The sequence below is a fragment of the Eptesicus fuscus genome, chromosome 14 (assembly GCF_027574615.1).
Source record: "Eptesicus fuscus isolate TK198812 chromosome 14, DD_ASM_mEF_20220401, whole genome shotgun sequence".
Taxonomy (NCBI): domain Eukaryota; kingdom Metazoa; phylum Chordata; class Mammalia; order Chiroptera; family Vespertilionidae; genus Eptesicus; species Eptesicus fuscus.
In genome coordinates this window covers 59,284,794-59,307,885 of record NC_072486.1, presented here as the reverse complement: position 1 = coordinate 59,307,885, position 23,092 = coordinate 59,284,794, and the positions used below count along the sequence as shown (strand labels likewise).

At 42.6% G+C, this 23,092-nt stretch overlaps 1 protein-coding gene and 1 long non-coding RNA gene across 2 annotated transcripts in view; one reads left to right on the top strand and one right to left on the bottom strand.

Annotated features, from left to right (window-relative positions):
• The window catches only part of EXOC4 (exocyst complex component 4), a 737,356-nt gene that overhangs the window by 23,523 nt on the left and 690,741 nt on the right, over positions 1–23,092 (top strand). The window contains exons 2-3 of the mRNA XM_008150517.3: positions 4,453–4,642; positions 18,533–18,727. Coding sequence (XP_008148739.2) covers positions 4,453–4,642; positions 18,533–18,727 — 385 coding nt within the window. The remainder of the gene's footprint in view (positions 1–4,452; positions 4,643–18,532; positions 18,728–23,092) is intronic.
• On the bottom strand, positions 10,538–14,242 carry LOC129151384 (uncharacterized). Its single transcript, XR_008558077.1, has 2 exons — positions 13,647–14,242; positions 10,538–11,219 (listed from the first exon to the last, which is right to left on the bottom strand). It is a non-coding gene; the product is annotated as an uncharacterized LOC129151384 (long non-coding RNA).

Below are 23,092 nucleotides of genomic sequence, written 5' to 3'. Positions count from 1 at the left end.
AGCCGTCCCCTCAGCCGGAGACCGCCGGGGGAACTGCGCCGAGCACGTTCCAGGCCGCTGTTGTATCGCCTGAGCCATAGTTCTTTTGTGTCGCCTGAGCTGTAGTTCTTAAAGTGTGGTCTTTGGGTCACCGGCATCAGCATCATCCCACATCCCCCTCTTTTATTCTAGTTGTAGAGCATCTACTCAGCCAGCCCTATGGTGGTCTTGGATGGTGTCTGCTCTGCTCTCTTGTCGTAGTCTCAAAGTTGTTGTGTCCTTCACAGTTCTTGACATTAAGGAGGAATAAAGTGAGAATCAGAGGTCAAATCTCATGCCCAGTGCCAAATGATCTAGTGCTTGGGGGCATGAAATTTGAACCTGTGTCTCCAAAGGATGTTCTTTCCATTACATTGTGGAAAAATGCTACTGCCTTTACTGCTTCTCCTACTACTACCAGTACTACTGCTCCTATACCTATGGTAGATAGCAACAACAACTGACATTGTTGAGTTCTAATGATATGCCAGGCCTTGTTTGAGCTCATTTAATTCTAACCAACAACCCTATAAGGAAGGTGTACTTACTAGCTCCTTTTTATATGTTAGTAAAATGGGATAGGATTACCAAGGTCGAAGGGGCAGTAAATGGTGGATTCCAGCCCAGGCAGTTTGACTCCAGAGCTTATGACTCTGTAGCAGTTAGGAGCATAATTAGAAAACAGACCTACCTGGGTTTTGAATCCCTGTCCTGTTCCTTCCCTTATTGTATGAGGTGGGGCAAACCTCTTCAAATCTCAGCTGCTGCATCTGTAAAAAGGGGAGGGAGGATAGTAACGGGACTCACTCCAGGGCTGTGTGAAGATTAAACATACATTCTATCAAGTCTGCAGCACAGCTGCTTCCTGGCAGCTACTAAGCCTCTCTAAATATTAGCGGCCATCATTATTATTTTTTATCCTTGCTGCCTTCCTTTCCTTTAATTAAATTTTTTAAAATGGTTTTTACTTTCAGAGTTCTCCAATATAAGTATTTTTTACTAAAGGGAAAAATGTCACTCAGCCCAGTTTGTATCAAGAGAAAGAATTGCCAATGTGGGGCAGCCCTGGCACAGGCTGTTTTCCTTACATAAATATTTTCTCTAAAAATGAAAATAGCTGAAACCCCCTACAGACCAATTTACTTTTCAATCTTTATTTTAGTAACTCTTTGATTTTCCTAAATAACTCCCAATGCTCCAGTGATGTGTCGCAGGGACAGCTGATGCCCAGGATGAGGTCCTCTCTGGGCCTGACATTGTCCTTAGTGGTAATGCTGCTGCTTAATGTAAACAGTGGGCAATGTCTGGCATGTTTCCTTCCGCAAATGGTGGTGGCGAGGAAATCATGCACAGCGGTGTGGCTTTGAAAATTCTGTGGCGGTTGGCTTTTACAAGGGGAAACATAGAGTTAAATATCTAGGGATCTTCCCTTTGGGACAATTGATAAATTGAAGGCATTTTCTGATTGTGCTTTACTTTTGATTAACAGCCCGGAAGGTTTCAGATTTAAAGAGCAAAGTTGTATATCATAGAAACAACAGGAAGACATCCTCAGCTACCCCCAAATAATGCAAGTGATGTTGGTAGCTCTGTCTTTGCAACCAAATTCTCCCTAAATTCTCCGCTCTGATTTATTTATTAGTCGAACACTTGCATGGTCTTCTCTACCTGAAAGTAACCTTGGTAAGTGTGGTGTAGGATCACCAGTTGACAGAGGAGGACACAGACCTGGCATGGGAAAGGCCTTCCTTTAAGTCTTGGGGTACACAGGGTGTTGATTTCCTGAGTACACCCCACATTCCTTAGAGGCATCCCCTTTTCCCTTCCTTACATTCTCCCCTCCACTCCCAATTTCATGCTAGATCAGATCTCTTGGCATCCGTAACACATTTACAAAATTCTTTCAGGAGGTTAGATTAAAGTAAAAGACTGGCCTGCTGAATCTCCCTCTGAATTGAAAACCAAGTTTTATATATTATGTGGCTCATGAATTAAGATCTTTTGGTCTAAGTGACAGTTTGGAGAAATCTGTTGTACAGTATTTTGCTTGCAAATATCTAGGAGTGGATATGTGATTGATTTGCTGACAGACCATCTCTGAAAGCAGTTCTAATGATGGACTTATAATTGATTGCATCCATCATTGAGACCCTAAAATACCCCTCCCTAAATTAAAAAAGATAAATGAAATAAATTATGCAGAATGTATAGGCTGACAAATCTGAGGGAATTTAATGAAACTCTAAATTACCACAGCCAACAGATAAGAGGAAAGGTTTCTTTGTTGCTGATTATAACACTAAATTAAAAAAAATTATCCAAGAAAAATAATAGAGGAAACAAAGATCTGTGGCCTATGCATCAAACTAAAGTTATTGAAAGGTTTTTAATAAGTGTATCTATCTTATTCCCTGGTTATTGTTGATTCATATCAATCTTGTTAGTGCTGATGGAAGAATAGCACATTCAGGGACTACCTTGCAGTGTAGCTCCTATTATTGCTGTCCTAACAGATTTTAGAGTTAATATGACCTTACTAGAGGCCCAGTGCATGAAATTCATGCATGGGGGGTGTGTCCCTCAGCCCAGCCTGCACCCTCTCCAATCTGGGACCCCTTGAGGGATGTCCGACTGCCCGTTTAGGCCGGATCGGGCCTAAACGGGCAGTCAGACATCCCTCTCACAATCCAGGACTGCTGGCTCCCAACTGCTCGCCTGCCTGCCTTCCTGATTGCCCCTAACCACTTCTGCCTGCCAGCCGGATCACCCCCTAACTGCTCCCCTGCCAGCCTGATCAACGCCTAACTGCTCCCCTGCCAGCCTGATTGCCCCTAACTGCCCTCCCCTGCAGGCCTGGTCACCCCTAACTGCCCTCCCCTGCAGGCCTGGTTCCCCCCAACTGCTCTCTCCTGCAGGCCTGGGTACCCCCCAACTGCCCTTCCCTGCAGGCCCGGTCACCCCTAACTTCCCTCCTCTGCCAGCCTGGTCACCCCTAACTGCCCTTCCCTGCAGGCTTGATTGCCCCCAACTGCCCTCCCTTGCAGGCCTGGCCCCTCCCGACTGCCTTCCCCTGCTGGCCTGATCACCCACAACTGCTCTCCCTTGCAGGCCTGGTCCCTCCCAACTGCCCTCCCCTGCTGGCCATCTTGTGGTGGCCATCTTGTGTCCACATGGGGTCAGTCATCTTTGACTACATGGGGGCAGCCATCTTGTGTGTTGGAGTGATGGTCAATTTGCATATTACTCTTTTATTAGATAGGATTTCCAGGCCACTGGGGGCTCTGTACCAAATTGAGGTCACTTAAATAAGCTATTTGGGCTCTTGCTGGTGTGGCTTAGTTGGTTGGAGCATCATCTCATGCACCAAAGGGTTGCAGGTTCACTTCCCTGTCAGGGCATATGCCCAGGTGTGGGTTTTTGATCCCTGCTCAGGGTGGGTATAGGAGGCAGCCCATTTATGTTTCTCTCTTCCTCCCTCCCACCCTCCCTCTCCCTTTCTCTGTCTCTAAAATCAATAGAAACATATCCTCAGGTGAGGATTAAAGAAAAGCTGTTTGGAAGGTGGCTCCTCAGTGTATGAGTAAATTTACCAGTTAAGACACTTTCAGCTATATTTAAAAGACGACCAGCTGAAAGTGACCTAAACAGGATAATTATCATCTCCCCTAGCAAGAAGTCCTGAGGTCAGGCAGCTGCAGGGTTGTCTGCTTTGGTGGCCAAATGACGTCATAGCAGTAGCTTGGCGTTTCTCTGAGCTTTCCTGTCCATGGTTGTGAGATGGCTGAATTATTTGAGTATCTCAGCTTTGTATCAGAGTATTCCGTGTTGGGAAAATGGGCCTGTTTCCTGTTAATCTTACTCGCAAGTAAACTCTACCTAGAAGTCCTTAGTCTCAGTGGCCAGATTTGTCACTGGTAAGGGAAATGGAATTACCAGGATTCATTCAATAAATCAAGACTTGCCCAGGGTTTTGCAGAGTTCATGCTGCCTATTATCCAATTACAGTTGGCATGCCAAGGAAAAACTGAACGGAAGGCTCCTTGGATAGGCAACCAGCAAATCCATTTAGTTGGGGGCATTGGAATTTACTATGTAGGTGGTTTCCTATTTTCTTTTAGTAAATTGTTTCATTGCCTAGTTAGTGGGATGAATGGGCTAGCTTATTGACTAATTGGTCTTTCTTTTTTCTTCCAATTACAGTTTATATACAATATTATTTTGTGTTAGTTTCAGGTGAACAACATAAGTGGTTTGACAATCATATACTTTACACAGTGTTCCCCCAATCATATACTTTACACAGTGTTCCCCCAATATACTCACCTGGCATCATACATGGTTATTACAATATTATTGACTATATTTCCTGTGCTGTACTTTTTTCCTTTTTGCTTTAAGTTTGACTCAGCTTGATATATTCTCTGTCTTTATCAGAACTCTGTCTACCAGTGATGATGTTGAAGACAGAGAAAATGAGAAGGGTCGCCTTGAAGAAGCCTATGAGAAATGTGATCGTGACCTGGATGAATTGATTGTGCAGCACTATACAGAATTGACGACAGCTATCCGCACGTACCAGAGCATCACAGAGCGCATCACCAACTCCCGAAATAAAATAAAGCAGGTGAGCCTCCTTTCCTCTTGTCTGGTGTTATAGCTGAGGGAGAGGAGCTGTGTAGTGGCCCATAGCCTTAACGAGTGATTCCTAAGGGTGCTTTCAGGAGTTGCGAAATGCATATGCCGGAAAGCCTGAGGGTCACAGAGGGCATCCGGGATTTGCTTCTTCCTTCTCCTATGTCTTATCCTTGGCTCCTATCATTACTTCTCACTGTGAAATGACATAGGTGATGGCCACAACTTGAGGAAGACTGAACAGAATCCAAACCAAAAAGGAGCGCTGTTTTAAGAGTCTATGGCCTCTTACTATTTGAGGCTCCCATCACAGAGTATCAAATGTATTTAATGTGCTCATATCACACATTGAGAGTGTGTGTATGTGTGTGTGTGTGTGTGTGTGTGTGTCTGTGTGTATTGTTGTAGCAGTTGACTTTTTTTTTTTAATTTTACCTTTGAGTATGTCACCTAATTTGAAGTTGTTTGTGATTTCCCTGCAGTCATTGTACATTCTTTGTCATGTTTGTGAAGAAAATCTAACTTATAAATTATTTAAGCGTATAATGAAATATTTATGAATACCAAAATTCTCGAATATAATTCTTAGTAGTGACAAGTACGTATTAATTTCTGCTTTGTAATTTTCTTTTCATATTCTGGAGGATTTTTCCCCTCTTTCTTTCATTCTTTTTCTCCCCTTTGTTTTCCTCCCCTTCTTCTCTCTTCCCTCTTTCTGCCCCTTTTCTTCTTTCTTCCACCTCTCCTTCCCCAACTCCTTCCTTTTGTGGTAGGTGCATGAAAAGCTCTTGGGGGTTCCTGGGTACCATGTCTCTAGTACCTAAGGGATAGAGTGGGTTCATAAGGGGTAATTTTATATTTGGCTAAGGGGTACACTGATAACTGAATGTTGTGTATTGTCACATTATAGTTATGTGGATTTTGGTTGTGTATTTGAAGGGTCACCCCTTTAATACCTCTTAGTACTACTGATTGATGGATAATCATTTCTACCACTTATTGAGCACTGATTCCTTGCGAGGCATGGTGGTGTATATTCCTATTTCAACAAATCTAGAATTTGAACTTGGGTCTCCCTGACTCTAAGCCCTTGCTGCTGGTTTTCAGACATTTTTAAAATTAGGTGTTTGCCAGAACCCCAGCATACAGACATTCAGGGAGGCCATACTCTCTTCTTGTGTGATGTGGGTGTGAGAGGTCTGGAGCTCAGGCTTGGTCTCCTCTTCCATAGTTGGTGGCTGCCTCTAAGCACCTCTGTGGGCTCAGGGCTGAGTCGACCATTGGAAATGTACTGCTCTGTGCCATTTGATTGAGGTGGGACTCTCTGGACTCTACCTGCTCAACTGTAGCTGAGCTCATGGCATTCTCACATGTTTTCTTCCCTGTCTTCTAGACCTTATATCATGCTTTTGTAAGCAGATGCATAAACTATTCTTCTAAGACTGCTGTTCGTATGTTTCAGCCTCTAAGAGTACAGTTGCCGAATCAGTAAGCCCTTTGAAGCAATATGATGACCTCTAAAATTAACTGGGTATTTTCGAAAGGAATACTGTAATTCTTGGCCTTTACAAGCAGTGAGTTCATCCTATGGATTTATCTGTGAAACTAGGTAAAGGTATAGATCAGTTGCTCTAGATTTAAAATAAACTGTAGTCCATTTTGACCCAATAATATCAAATCGGCAACCTTTTGGTACATGGGATGATGCCCAACCAACTGACCCATACCGGCCATCCTCTTTTTTAAGTATGGTGGAGTTTGAGGCAAAAGAAAACCAAGAGAGAAAACTTAGTGTTTATTATATCAGTTGTCAAGAAAAAGAATGTCACATAATTCTGTGTTATGAATTAGTCTCAATACTGGAAAGAGCAAGAAAGGGCTAAAGCTCTTTTCAGAAAGTCTTTAATAATTGATAAATGGGAGAAGAAACATGTTGGGAAAAAATGAAAGTGAACTTATTTTCATTTTATAATCTGACAATTTTGTACTGTGAAAGTGCATTTCTTATCACCATGGAAACATTGATATTTCCTCACCAATCTTTCCCTGTCATTCTTTTTTTCATTTAAAGAGTTGTCCTTTTTTTAAAAAAAATCTTTATTGTCGAAAGTATTACATATGTCTCATTTTTCCTCCATTCACCTCTCCCAGCCCACCATTGACTCCCCCTCTACCCTGCACCTTCTCTCCCCCTCCCCCCAGGCCTTCACTGCACTATTGTCTGTGTCCATGGTTATGTATATATGCATATAAATTCTTTGGTTAACCTATTCCGCCACCTACCCCCTCCCGCCCCCCCTCCCTTTGAGATTTGACAGTCTGTCATGTCTGGTTCTGTTTTAGGTCCTGGGGCTCTAACAGTGGAAAACACCAGTCCCTGTCCGCATGGAGCTTACATGCTAATGGGAGGAAAACAAACAAATGATGCTATTTAACAACATTGCCTCTGTATATCAAATGTCTGTTTTGTGCTGAGCATTACTCTGGGCTCGGGTAGGAGTGAATAAAACACATAAAAATCCTGTCCTCATGGAGTTCACATTCTAGTCAGGGGAGAAGACTGTAAATTAATAAATAAATAAAATAGGGTAAAACAGATATTAAGAAGCGATGTGCCAAAAAATGGCAAGGGAGGGAGGACAGGGAGCTGCTGTTTTAAATAGGCTGGTTGGAGAAGGCTTCCATCTGAGCCCGCCCTGAAGGAGGTGAGAGAGTCAGGAAAGCACCGCAGGAAGGAGGAGTGGCAGATAGAAAAGTTTCCCGAAGCAGGAACATGACTGGACTTTTGGGGAAGCAGTTAGGAGGCCCTTGGGGCTGGAGAGAGATGAGAGCTGGTGGGAGGGGTGTGGACGGGCCGGGTCATGCATCACCTTGGTCCCTGTGAGGACCCCGGTTTTAACTCTGAGTGTGTTGGGAAACCGTTGTAAGGCTTTGAGCATAGCAATGACATGATGTGACTAATATTTTAAAAAGGCCACTCTAGCTGTTATACTGAGAATAGCTTTGAGTGGGGACCAAGTCAGGTGAAGATGTTCATAGCCATGTCTTGTTACCTTTAAAAGCTTGAGAACACAGAACTGTTTACTTTCCAATTTTGATAGTAGTTTCATGTACAGATTTATATTGTATTGGTAGAATCTGTGTCCTGGAGGATGATATGAGCTGACAGATTTGACTGTCTTCCCAGATAGTCCAATTTTTTTTTACATCAGTCAGGTCCTTTTGGAATTTTATTCTAGATTTTAAAAATGTGCAAATAGAATACCATATATGATTGATCAGGTCAGGAAATGTGGATAATAAACAAAATACTTGGGCAATCCCATTACAGTTGCATATATTGTAAAACTGGCCAAAATGAGATGTTATTGCATTAGAAAACGTCAGGGTCCATAGGTTCTGTCCGTTTCTCATGTCTGACATTTGTAGCAGTAGGACCAAAATGGATGAATATGGTAGATACAAGTTGAGGACTGGGACCAGAGGGGTGATGGTTATTGGCATGTGAGTATTTCCTCCTTGGTGTACTAGGTGGAGAAGATGATATTAGATTTCTTTAAAGATACTAAGTAGTCCATCCAGTGCTTATCACAGGAGCAGGTAAGCTGACGGAAAACACAGATGCTTGTCTCTGTTGTGACATGTACACAAACACTTCACAGTTCATCCCAGTTTTGGCTGCCTTGTTACTGTTAGATCAAGCTCTCAACTCATCTTTCTTGTTCGTAATTGGAAATAACTATACGTGATTATTCAAGTGAAGTTGTTAGGGCTTAATCATCGGATAATGCAACATTCATTCATTGACATTTAACTAAATAATTTTGTGGCTTTTATATGAAAGTATGCCTTGAAAGGTAGAATTAGACTGAGGAATAACTTTAAAGTCACAGTAGAGCAACATGGTTTTGGTAGCAATATATTTACAACCCTAATATAAGATGGAAAATCCTAGCTGCTTATATGAGAAAGGGAAAAAAGCTTAGAAGTGGACACGCTAAGCAGTGGGCAACAACGAGATGCCGTAGTTTAAGATCTAGGCAGTAATCTGCAGGGCATTGATGCAGTCGCAAGAACTATGAGGAAACGTTTCCATTAAGTTGAACAGTATCTGTATTTGCGTATCCTACCCAGACTCTGCAACTGAAGAGCTAAGTATTGCCCTTGGAAAGGTCGAGTGGAGCCTCTCAGAGAATTTAAGACCTTAGAATGGTAGCTGAAAAAGTAAGAGAACAAAAGCATGGGAATGAGTTTGAAGGTAATCTTAAAATGCTCTGTAGTTATAAAGGGCTTTTAAAGAGAATAGTGAGCAGTGTTTCTGAAGTTCATTCTTTCCACGCATTTTCCATAGCAGGGGTGGGTACTTTCTCCTAGTATAGCAGGGGGTGGGGAACCTTTTTTCTGCCATTTGGATATTTATAACATCATTAGCGGGCCATACAAAATGATCAGCTTAAAAATTAGCCTGCTATGTTTGGTCAAACATTTAATTAACTCACCCTTAATGCCTTGGCAGGGCCAACTAAATGATTTCTTGGAACTTATATGGCCCATGGGTCAGATGTTCCCACCGCTGTTCTATAGGATTTTAGAAAAAATGAGCTGGACACTTATATCAGGAAAATACCCATGAAAATACTAATATGTACATTTATTTTTACTATAAAAAAAGACATCTTTATTTCTTTTGCTTTTAAAATTAAGAATAGTTTGTTATATTAATTTTTACTTACCAGCCCTTCCATGTGGGGAGCTTTAGGAGATTTCTAGTTTATAGTTTCAGCGAGGTGCTTGCATGTTTGCTGTACTTATTATAGATAATATGCACATTCAGCAGCATTTCCCTCTTCATTTTTGATCTAAGTTCAGTGCTTTTCTGATATAAGGTTTTAAAAGTGATGGCTTTTCACCACCTCCCCCCCCCCATGCCTATATCCCTCAGCCTTTCTTATATTAGTAGATGTCTCTGCCGCTCCTCTCACAAATGCTACCACAGTGTTATTCAGAGGCACAGGTAGTTTTCCTCCTCCCTCTCTTTTTCAAGGCAGGTTTGCAAAAATCTCAGCTACTCAGCCGTGTGTATCATCTCTTACATTGTTCCCGGTAACCTCCTGGGCCCTGTTTTCCTTATTTTCTAATAGTTTCTAATTAGAGTGACTTGCAGTTCTTTTATATTAAAACTGAAATTCTTGCCATTGCTGAACAGGTGTTGAGGAGCAATTGTGAAGTTACTCGACTTCTCAGGAAGCAAAAGAAACCTGTGTTTGAGGAAGAATTTCTGCTTGGGTTTTGATGTCATGATTTGAACAGCTTGGCTCTTCATGGATTTATTTAAGGAAGAATATTCGTAACATAATTTTTAAATTTTAATTGTCCTGATAAATAGATTTCAAGTGCTGACATTCATAAAAGTAAAACAGGCAATTGAGATAAATGTTTGTAATTTGCTACCTTTCTCACATTTAGATCTTATTCATTTTTGGACATAGCCCTGTTTCTCCCGTTTCTGTTTAAAAAGTCATATTTATTGAGCTATAATTTACATACAATGAAGTGCAATATTTTTAGACTACAGTTCAGTGAGTTTTGGCAAATGTATATGCCCTTGAATGTGTATCATCACCCCAGTTCCCTGCTGCCTCTTTGCAGTCAGTCACAGCCCCTGCCCCCCGATCCTGTTTCAAGCAGCTACTGATTTGAAATGATCACTATAAGTTATTCTGGCCTTTTCTAGAAGTTCATACAGTATGTACCCTTTTGCACCCAGCTTCTTTTGCTCAGCATAATGTTTTTGAGATTCATATTTCTTTCCTTTTATTGCTGACTGGTATTGCCCCTGTAACGCCCGGAACGCTGGCCGCACTTACAAAGCACCAAGAGTCGCCTCTTATGCAAAAAGCAAAGGGTTTATTGGTACAGGCATGCCCGGTCCCACAATATACTCTGAACACAGAGCAGAGGTTGTGGGTCCCGAAGCAGGGTTTGAGCACAGGTTGGGGGCCTTTATTAGCCGGGTGGCCGGGCGACCTGGCGACTGCTCTGCCATTCTCCATGCAGGGAGACCAGAGAGCAGCAGCGACCCTTTGTGTAGGACCGCTTTTAAGCACATTAACCACATCCGGTTTTTGCAGAACAAGTAACCCAAGACAAAACAGTTTTTCCCAAGCAACGTCAGGATTATGCCAATGACGACCATGTTATTCACAGGGTCATCCTGTTCTCCAGAAAGCCGACAGTGTTCTATGAAAGAAGGCTACGTGCTGGGAAGGGGCCATGAGACCGTATCTCAAGGCCTGGCCTGGTGTCAGCAGTGACATCTCTATCTGGGGCATAGTCCACGGCCTCTCTGGAATGCTCAAAAATTCCCACTCTCCAACATTCCCCACTGGTTTTATGTACATGAGTCAAATCATTGACTCTTTAGCCACGTCGGGATCTCGTCGACCTTGACTGCTGTGGAGGTGGTCCTTTCCAGGTAGGAGTCAGTCAGAGTCACCAGGGTGGAAGGATGGACCGGATCAGAGATGCTTCTGGACTGCTTTCTGGGTAGACTGTAAAGCCTGTAAGAACTTGAGTAAAGATTGGTTATGGATTTATTGGGTTTCCATGTAAGCTGGTGAGGTGGGTAGGTCAGGGTTTGGAAGAGTCACTAGAATCTGTAGAGGCCCCACTGGTTTTAGGGCAGCCTCCCGGGCTGCTTCATCTGCAGCCTAGTTCCCTCTTGCTTCTGGGGAGTCCCCTTGTCTCACATAGGTAGAGATGGAAAGACTTAATTACATCTGGTAGTGCTAGTTGGCCCATTGTCCTTGCTCTGCTCATATCTGCCTAACTGCCTAATATATTACCTCAAGGATCCTGGCTCTGAATTCTTTTAGGGAAAATGGACGTCGTTAGGCTCTTCTAGCTACTTCCTGCTGAGGTGGGTCAGAAGTTTCTCTCAGAGCCAAGAGATCCTTGCTGTCTGTCAGAGGGACAATGAGGCCTGGGCACAGAAGGAGGTGGGCTTGTGACCCGGCGGAGACAAACTGTAACAAATGGTCTGGTGGAAGGGAAAGAAAACCCTTCAGTTTTAATAACTTCTATTGAAATAGAATTTTTCTCCTCAAAATTACCCCCATGTTTATCAAAAGAGCCAAATCAAGACTAATTTATCTATTGTATTTAATTTGGCCTGATTGTTTGCATAAACATAACAAGAATGGTAACTGACTACCTTTGCTGGAATCTCATGATTGAATCTTAATGTGCCCCACAGGGCCAGGAAGCCAAGCCATCCAGCTGCCGTCAGGCCTGCCTGTAGTACCTGCTGAGTTAGGTGAATCCTCACCTGTAGTGGCTCTACCCGGGCCCACGCCCTAGGCTTTAAGGCCCATCTCAGTAGCCCTCCTACTCATCGAGGCTCAGAGTGCGTGGGGGTCCCGCAGGGACACAGAGGCGCCCTTATTGCTCCCCTTCTGCTCTGACCAACCGCCAGTGATGGTAGGGTTTGGGCCTGATGCTCCAGCACCAGCTATTTTCAGGGCTACCAAGCAGGATACCAGGCTTTCTCCGTGGCACTCTTATTGGCTTCAAGTCTTCAGAGTTCAGGCAGGGCTCTTTAAAACATGATAATCCAGTCAAAGTTTCTGGTTAATAAAACCACTATTGGAAACCGGTCTTATTGTATTTATGCAAAGAAATGTATTGCCAAATTTCGGAGGAATTGTATAAGGAGAAAAATATACTGACCTGCTTTAAGATCTGATTTTCCATGCCAGTCCTTTTTACGGACTTTTCAAATCATAAAAAACAGTAACTGTTAGATTTCTTTTATTAGTCCCTCCCTAAGTACTTTGGCATAAGCTATTTACCCTCTGTTTAGGGAGGCAGAATGTAAATTATTTACTCTTTCTGGCTTACTGGCCTGTATTATTTGATTTCTTTACAACATATCTCTTCTCCTTCTTACACCTACACAACCTTCTATTGAAACAGACACTTCTAAATTAGCCTTTAAACCTTCTGTCTATGTCCTTTAAAAATGCATAACCATGCCTCAGACCTTCTACTCAGTATTCCTTATTCTTTGAAACCTCAATCCTTTAATGAATCCTAAAAACTAAACAGCCAGAATTTCTTCGACCTTCTGTGATAAAACTAAGAGCTGGCAAAAATATTTCTTTTTGAGAGACAGAGATTTTTAACTTAAACTAGTTGTCAGCCTTAAAGATATTATATCTTAAAGTTCCTTTGCTGAATATTCCAACACCGCCCAAGAAGTACCCAGTCACCCCTCCCTGCCAGGCTCAGTCTTCATGTGCATTGGAAGGTCAAAGAGAAGAAAACGGGCAGAGGAAGATCCACTGTGTTTTGCCAGCAGAGTTCAGATAAGCAAGAAACCAAGGACGCCAGCAGAGCTGGTTGTACCCAGCAAAATCAACAAAAACCTATCTCTCCCTGCTCTCCCCCTTTTCTGCATTAACCATTTACTCTGTCCTTAGCAGGGGAAATAAGGCAAGCTTTCTGCGATTCTGTATAACCAGGCTTTTTACACTTAAGGAATAGCTGTTCTCCCTCCCAGATTTTCCTTCTTTACTCTAAGGTCCCAGAGGATCTTAACCTTAATTATACAAATGACAGTAAACATTGAACAAAAGACAAGGACAAACACAACACGCTCAGACAAAAATCCAAAAGGTCTTACAGCACCAATTGACTTGGCTGGCAACAGAATTTCAGAGTCAGACTCTAACAGATGGGAGGGTTCTAGGCACCCCTAGGCCTTCCCAGATGGGAGGATTCCAGGCATCCCTGGGCCTCCCCAGATTCCACCAGGGCGTCCCCCGGGGATGTGGCTTGCGACCTCTCGACACGTCTGTCAGCCGCAGTCGGGGGAGACTCACGCCCCTCCCCGACAGCCACCAGACCAAACAGATTTGCCAGCCTTAACCCTCAAACTAAACAGCAAACAGAAAATAAGGACAAGCTATCGCTATCCGAGAGGTGCCGTTACTTACCCCAAGAAGCGTCTGTTGGAGCCTGAAGGCGGCTGCAGCAAATCTCGGTGGAACCTCCAAATGTAACGCCCGGAACGCTGGCCGCACTTACAAAGCACCAAGAGTCGCCTCTTATGCAAAAAGCAAAGGGTTTATTGGTACAGGCATGCCCGGTCCCACAATATACTCTGAACACAGAGCAGAGGTTGTGGGTCCCGAAGCAGGGTTTGAGCACAGGTTGGGGGCCTTTATTAGCCGGGTGGCCGGGCGACCTGGCGACTGCTCTGCCATTCTCCATGCAGGGAGACCAGAGAGCAGCAGCGACCCTTTGTGTAGGACCGCTTTTAAGCACATTAACCACATCCGGTTTTTGCAGAACAAGTAACCCAAGACAAAACAGTTTTTCCCAAGCAACGTCAGGATCATGCCAATGACGACCATGTTATTCACAGGGTCATCCTGTTCTCCAGAAAGCCGACAGTGTTCTATGAAAGAAGGCCTATGTGCTGGGAAGGGGCCATGAGACCGTATCTCAAGGCCTGGCCTGGTGTCAGCACTGACAACTCTATCTGGGGCATAGTCCACGGCCTCTCTGGAATGCTCAAAAATTCCCACTCTCCAACACCCCCATCCCCCAACTTTTAAAATACCATGTCTTCATAACTGTGACTTTGTAATAAAAAAACTGAAGCCTCAGGGCAGTTGAGCATGAAAAGTTCTTAGAGCTTCTTATGTCTGCAGCTCTGGTTAACTAGCTCAGTTTAGGGGATACTTTTGGTGATGCTCATTTTCCACACAGCCTGATGCCTTCTGTCTTCCTCCCCCAGTGCTACCTGCCTTTTCATTTTTCCTTCATGCAGTAAGCAACAGTAAGCGGGCTGATTACATTGTGTACATGCTAGAGTGAAATGCTGGAAATGGTCTTTTTCCAAATAGAAAAGAGTTTGCCAAGGTTTATTGACACTCTCTAAGTTTCTCTTGATCAAGAGCCTAGCTGGGTGTTGTATAATATAAATTTTACTTTTAACTGTTTCCATAGTAACAATTACAGAGGAAAAAGGTGAGATTTGTAGTGCCAAGGTGATAGGTGTAGAATATCAGAAATCAAATTCTAATAGATTTTCACTAAGATTTTAAAATATAATAGATTTAATAGCTAGAGTTCTTAACCCAGAGACCAAGAACTCCAAGAGGATCTGAGAATGGCCTTAAAAATAAAATAAAAAAAATAAAATAAAATAAAATAAAATAAAATAAAATCAGGAATGCTGATCAAAACCAATACTCCCCTACCTCATCCTACCCTAGTCCCAATTCCAACACTGGAGGCACTGACTTTTACTCTTAGTTTTTTTCTTCAGATATTTCTATTTCTTTATTTCTAAGTAATATGTTTATACTACTTTTCTGTTTTAGATATTACATATGAACTTCCAGCTGTGGAAGATGAGGACATAGTCTTCCTCCCACTCTTTCCCCCACCCACCACATCTTTCCTCAACGTCTCTATATAGTTGTATCCTAGTTTTTGGTTAAATAGTGCCTATTCTATTATAACTACATAAATATTTATATCTAGGCCATCCAGCATACTATATTTGCTTGTGTAATTTTGTTGTTGTTTTTCTTGGAGTCAGTGGTTGAATAATCCCGTTGCTTTTCATCTGCATTGGTTCATCCCCAGCCCCCTTCCCTGGATCCTGGTTTCTTCTTTTTTTCTCTTGTATTGATGGAGCACATTCTTCATCAGCTTGGTGAAATAGGTGCATATAAGGTTTATTGTGTGACAGCTTGAATCCTGATATGCATTCTGATTCACAGCCATTTGTATGAGTCCTCTTCCCTCTCCCCCTATCCCCCCCTTTTGAATTCTTGTACAAAATTATCTCCTTATCCCTTTTGTTCTTACATGTCACAATAATGTGCCCTGGCTTGGGTCTTGTTTTTACTTCAATGTCTTGAACACTATGTGTAACTTTCAATCTGAAAACCCATTCTTTTGTTCTTTTATTATTATTTTTTAAATATATTTTTATTGATTTCAGAGAGGAAGGGAGAGTGGGACAGGGAGAGAAAGATAGAAACATCAATGATGAGAGAGAATCATTGATCGACTACCTCCTGCTCGCCCCACTCTGGGGATGGAGCCCACAACCTAGGCATGTGCCCTGACCGGGAATCGAACTGTCACTTCCTGGCTCAGCCACTGAGCCACGCAGGCTGGGTCTGGACTTTTTATTTTATTGGTACTTTTTTCACTTCATTTTTTTTCATCTCCACCCCCACCAACTCCACTTTGACAAGTATTAGATTTCTTAGATCAATCCCCTCATTTTCTTTTACCTTCTTTTTACCTATATCTTTTTTTTTAATGCTTTATTCTTTTGATATTTATTCAAGGGTTTCTTTTAATGTTTGTATTGGATTTTTTTCTATCGTATTTTTAATTTTGAAGAGTTATTTTTCATTCTGTTCTTTGATATAATATCTTCTCTTGTTTTTCCTAAGAATATTAATTATAGTTTTTAAAAAAACTGTTTCCTGAATAGTTTGTTCCCCTCTTCCTTCCCTCCAGTACTTTTTTCTTTTTGTTTGTTTTGATTCCCATCTTTCCATGCTGTAGGCTTTCCTTGACTGTCTGGTGATCCTTGGCGAACTATTTATATGTAAGAGGGAGGCATGATGAAGCTCAGAGAATGTTATGAGGCTTATTGAGTGACACTTGGGCAGTTTCTTTGGTGAAAACTCAAATGTCACTATCTATAGGTCTTTTCATGGTTACACGTGCCAGGGAAAAGCCGGAAGTTCCCTGTGTTGGAGCTAAAAGTCAAGCTGAATGTTACCGGAGGCAACTTTGGAAGGAGGCTGAGGATCCACAAGGGGCCAAGGGTCTTACTGTTCCTTAGATCCACTTTGACGGGATCCTCCTGTTTTCTACTCAGTGCATTTCCATCTAGCATTTCCTGGCCCCTCTCCTTTCTCGTTCAGTTCCTTCAGATCATAAACCTACTATTTGACTACTGTTGGGGGGAGGGAGGTACCTGTCTGTGTGGTTTGATGAGGATCTAGGGCTCACAATAGTCCTTATAGAAAGTTCTAACCGCATTCCTGCCATCAGTATATTTGGTGCCTCCTTTTCAGGGTTAGCAAACCCCACTCCAGGTTAAGATTTTTCAGATTTCTCTGCTTATTAGTTACCAACCCTCCATTGTCTTGCTAGCTTCTAAAATGTTTTGTCATCTCTTATTTGCTTTTCCTTCCTTTCTGTTTTCTTTTCTTGGTGTTTATGCTTAAAAATCCCACTTTGGTGGGATTGCAGGAAGTAGTACAGGTAAGTAGGACCATCTTCAACAGATTTTCAAAACGGTCTCTGATCCTTCTAAAAGCTAATAATCATTCCATTGTGCTTTTTAAGAGAGTACAAAATCTCCTTACTCAGAGCTTTTTTTACATTGGAGAGTTTCATAAAACTATGACTTAGGTATTATCCTAAAGTTATAGGAAAAGATGAGATGCTTTCTTAAGAAACCTTCTAATATTAGCATTCTATCTTCATGTTTTCCATCTCCCTTGGGAAAATGTTGAAATTTAGCGTTGCAATTACCAGAAGCATAGTGTCGTTATGTGCAACACCATACCAAGTCTCGTAGAAGAAGACAGATTTTCAGTGATCAAAAACGCGTAGCTGTGGACGTTCTAGGGTGAAGGAAAGGACCTGTATATTGATTAGTTGGATTATACAGCTGTATCCATTTGCAAAAACTCGTCAAATGATACACTGGAGATGTATTCACACATAAATTTCACCTCAAACAAAAACCAAAAACAAATATTCTAATTTAAATAAAAACACATGTAAGGAATGTCAAAAGTATATGAAAGTAGTTCTGTGAATTGTGAAAAGTCATTTTTCATTAGAGTAGAAAATGAGAATGCACTCATCAAGTTTGTACATGTGACTACCCGCCCTGCTCCTCTTCGCCTCCTCCTATCTATCAGGCTGTGCCTGTGCTGGCCAGTAACTGCAGATCCACGAGAATGCCAGCCATTGTGTTATTTAATATTTAAAAATCAGAATGCATGGTAAAAGAAAAGCCTAGGTTTGTCCCAATTCCTTTTACTTGGAGATTATCTCTGGATGTGTCTACTCTTTTTTTTTGGAAACCAGTCTTCATTTTAAAACTATTTTTAAAAAATATATTTTATTGATTTTTTTACAGAGAGGAAGGGAGAGGGATAGAGAGTTAGAAACATCGATGAGAGAGAAACATCCATCAGCTGCCTCCTGCACACCTCCTTCTGGGGATGTGCCCACAACCAAGGTACATGCCCTTGACCAGAATTGAACCTGGGACCTTTCAGTCTGCAGGCCGATGCTCTATCCACTGAGCCAAATCGGTTAGGGCTTCTCTTCATTTTAGTCAGTTCAGATGAATGCCCAATTCCTTGGTTGTAAACTTTAGCTGAAGTTCTTGGTTTGGAAGGATGAACCAAGTGACCTATCAGCTGAATAGGAGAGATGCAAGAAAAAATGGGATGAAAGAATAGTGCAGCTTCTCATATCAGTCGTTCCCTTTTTGATATACTAGTATTAACATCAGTATGGTACTTCCTATTTTCAGAGTGCTTAATATCCTAAGTAGTTTTTTCCAGATGCTTTCAAAGGTAGGTTGGGAGTAATTTTCTCATTTTACAGGAGAGAAAATAGAGACAGACAGAGGTGGAGATGTACCCACGTGATTCAGTGTCAGAAACAGAATTAAAAATTTTCAAGCAGAGCGGTCAAGGGGAGTAAGTGAGTGTGTGAGTGAGGAATTGATACTTATTTAACAAAGAAGAACACTACAGATATGGGTTTAGACTGGCAAGACTTTGGACTGACCCAAGGTTGAATCTTTTAATTGTAGGTCAAAGAAAATCTGCTTTCATGCAAGATGCTGCTGCACTGCAAACGGGATGAGCTTCGGAAACTGTGGATTGAAGGAATTGAACATAAGCATGTCTTGAACCTGCTGGATGAAATTGAGAATATCAAGCAAGTGCCTCAGAAGCTGGAACAGTGCATGGCCAGCAAGCACTATCTCAGTGCCACCGACATGCTGGTAAGAGAAGCCCAAGCTAATGGCCATTTCTGCTAAGAGAGCAAAGCACTCTCTTTTGTTCTCTCTGAATTCTGTGATTCACATAGCACATTACCAACTGCCCTCTTGGGGTTCACGGTTCTTTGCAGGTAAAGCCTGGCTGGTTCTCTTCCTAATTCCAGTGTTTGAAATGGTAGACGATTATTATTTATGTATTGTCTGCCTTTGGAACAGTAGTAAGAAATCAGTACTTTAATCATGTTGGAATAGTAATGAGAGGTGTTTTAGCTTCAGAGGGAGATAGTTAATGAATCATATTTTAAAGAATGAAATATGCATGAAAGAGAACTTAAAGGAGATTTATATACTTCCACAATATCTTTGAAGGAATTTTTACTTCAGGACGTTGTTTTTCCCCTAAATTGATAAGAAAGAAAATGATTTTGGAAGTACCTTTGTCAAGCAAGAGTAGTCCACAGCTAGCCTTTAGCCTCTATCTTAGCCCATTCTGCCACATTTTGAATATATATGTAGTATATATATATACTAGAGGCCCAGTGCATGAATTCGTGCACTGGTGGGGTCTGGTCGGCCCACCCTGATTGGGGCTGATTGGGCTGGGTTGGCTGAGGGGAGGGGACGTGGGAGGTTGGCTGGTTGGCCCTGCCCCTGATCAAGGTGGGGGGCCGATAGGGGGCGGGGCCATCCAGGGGGAGGGGCCACAGGAGGTTGGCTGGCCAGCCCCACCCACTGGTCGAACTTCTGGTTGAACTCCCGATTGAGGGGACAATTTGCATATTAGCCTCTTATTATATAGGACACACACACACACACACACATACACACACACACACACACACACACACACACACGCACACACATATATATATATACAAATATATATGTATATATATATATACATTGATTTCAGAGAAGAAGGGAGAGGAAGAGAGAGATAGAAACATCAATGATGAGAGAAAATCATTGATCAGCTGCCTCCTGCGTGCCTCCTACTGGGGATCGAGCCTGCAACCTAGGCATGTGCCCTGATTGGGAATTGAACCGTTATCTCCTGGTTCATAGGTCGACACTCAACCACTGAGTCACACCAGCCGGGCTAGATGGACTATATTTGGATTTTTTTCTTCCACAGTAGGTGAAAGTCCCATACCTTTGTTTTACCAAATTAGATTGGCTATGACACTGGAAAAATCCCTTGAGAGGAACTGGTGGAGAAACAGGTTAAACCCTCTAAGTGGTTCTAATTCATTCAGACTGTCAAGAAGAATTTTGCTGTAAGTCCTTCATAAGAAGCTTTTAAGGAAATTTTGTAACCTAGAGGTGAGATGTGCCATGATTCTCTTCTGAAACCTGCTTATGTGATAGACATGAATAGTCAATTGCCACTGGGGAAGGAGGTTAGTAATGGTCTGCGCTTGGGAGTGGCAAAAGAATTGGCTATTTTCAGTATCTTGTTTATAGTGACATCTTTCTTAGTAATGACTGTAGGGTGTCTGACACAAAAAAAGTCACCTTTTAGCTTTACTCTTGGTTAATGGATTAGATTGCGTATATGTGCTAAATGATCAAGATTCAGCAATCAGAATAGATAAGCCTATAGGATATATTTAGTATATTCACATGTATTTGAATCATGATTCTTTGTAGTGGACCTGCTTTTAAATAAGTGCCATATATTAAAAATAGGTAGAATTTATTTCTGTGTTAATTATGTTCTCTTTGGATTTCAGATTTTTATTTTATGGTTTTATTACTTAAGGGCTAATTTATTTACTAAAGAGCTAATCAATAATGAATAGTTTTATGTTTGTTTTTTTACTTATTAAGAATTTCATTAAATGCATCTTTAAATTTTTGGTTGCAAGTTACAGAAATCCAATTAGGTAACAGAATTGCTTTACTCATGTAACCATCTGTAAGGACAGGTGTACATGTGGAACGCCACCTCTCTGTTCTTTAGCATGTCATCTTCATTATTTTACTGGAGATGTTTCTTCCACTGTGGGTGGTATTTGGGTGTTTGGGGAGAGGGAGTGTAGGCTATAGCCTACATCTCTTCAGGTTTGAAGAGGAAAATAATTTTTGTTCCTAATTAAAAAATACAGGGGTAGGCCAAGGCCAAGTGGCTCAGTTGGTTGGACATAGTCCCATGCATCAAAAGGTTGCTGGTTCAATTCCCAGTCAGGGCACATGCCCAGGTTATGGACTCGATTCCCAGTACGGGTTGTGTGTGGGGCGGCCGATGTTCTGCTCTCACATGGATGTTTCTCTTTCTCTTTCCCTCTTTCTTTCACACACACACACATACTAGAGGCCCGGTGCATGAAATCTGTGCACTTGTGGGGGTCCCTCAGCCCCGCCTGTGCCCTCTCGCAGTCTGGGAGGGTCTAAGCCGGCAGTCGGACATCCTTAGCACTGCTGCAGAGGTGGGAGAGGCTCCCGCCACCGCTGCTGCTCTTGCCAGCCATGAGCCCAGCTCAGGGCTTCTGGCTGAGCAGCACTCTCCTTGTGGGAGTGCACTGACCACTAGGGGGCAGCTCCTGCATTGAACATCTGCCCCCTGATGGTCAGTGTGTGTCATAGTGACTGGTTGTTTCACTGTTTGGTCGATTTGCATATTAGCCTTTTATTATATAGTATCCTATATAATAAAGAGGTAATATGCAAATTAACCATCACACCATCATAAGATGGCTGCACTCACATTGGAGGCAGGGTTCCCATAAAGAGCGATCAGCAGGGACCTGAGGCTGCGTGGAGCCGGGCCAGTTGGGGGACCTGAAGTTGCGCCCCCTGCCCAGCGGGGCTTGACGGGGGACCTCAAGCCACGCTCCCCACCCTGCTCCAGGCCGGGGGACCTCAGGCTGTGCCCCCTGCCCTGGCACCAGGCCGGGGGACCTCAGGCTGTGCCCCCTGCCCAGTGGGGCTTGACATGGGACCTCAAGGCGCGCTCACCGCCCTGGTGCCAGGCCGGGGGACCTCAGGCCGGGCCCTTCTCCCTGGGCCGGGGGACCTGAGGTTGCACCCCCCACCCCGCCCCGGCGCCTGGCCTGGGGACCTCAGGGCACAACTCCACCCCGGCGCTGGCCTGGGGAACCTCAGGCCCTGTCCCCCGCCTGGCAGGGCTTGATGGTGTACCTCAAGGCGTGCCCCCCACCCCAGTGCTGGGCCGGGGGACCTCAGGCCGCGCCCCTCACCCAGCGGGGCTTGACAGTTGACCTCAGTGGGATCGGGTCTAAACCAGCAGTCGGATATCCCCTGAGGGGTCCCAGATTGGAGAGGGTGAAGGCTGGGCTGAGGGACACCTCTCCCCTCCTCCCCCCAGTGCACAAATTTTGTGCACCGGGCCTCTAGTTTATATATATAAAACTATGTGGTTGGTGGGTGGGAAGGAAGAACAGTCACCTTTCAGAAAAGGGTGAGTGTATGAGATACACTTCTTTGAAGTTCCTTTTTGCTATTTATAGTTCTTTATATATTCTGGATATTAATCCTTTATCTGTTGGATGGATTATAAATGTCTTCTATCAGTTGGTGGTATATCTTTTGTACTGTTTTTAAGGTGTCTTTTGTTATAAAGAAGTTATAAAATTTAATGAAATAAAATTTCTCATTCATTTTCTGTTACGTGATTTTTATTTTAATATTTTTTTTCTATCTCAGTGTCATAAAGAGAATGTCCTATGTGTTCTTCTTTAATCCATTTAGAATGTACTTTCATATGTGGTATGAACTGAGGATCTAATTTTATCTTCCATGTAAATAGCCACTTGGCCCAGACCATTTGTTGAATTCATTTTCTACTGATTTAATGCCATCTTGTTCACATACCATGTTTTTACATATATGCATGTGTATTTATGAGCTCTTTATTTTGTTCAGTTGGTCTCATCAGTGTCTACATCAAAACCATGCTGTTTTAATTACTATAATTTTATAATATATCTTGGTAACAGGTAAAGATGCTACTTCACCTTGCAGTCAGTGGTCAGCAAACTCATTAGTCAACAGAGCCAAATATCAACAGTACAATGATTGAAATTTCTTTTGAGAGCCAAATTTTTTAAACTTAAACTTCGTCTAATGCCACTTCTTCAAAATAGACTTGCCCAGGCCGTGGTATTTTGTGGAGGAGCCACACTCAAGGGGCCAAAGAGCCGTATGTGGCTCGCGAGCCGCAGTTTGCCGACCACGGACCTTGCTGTTCAGAATCGTCTGGTATTTCTGGCCCTTTACTCTTCTAGATGAATTTTACAATCAGCTTGTTAAGTTCCACAAAGAGTGTGATGGGATTTTGATTAAATGTAAGAGAATTTCATCTTTGTAAAACAAGTCTTTCAATGAACAGGACATGTCTCACATTTA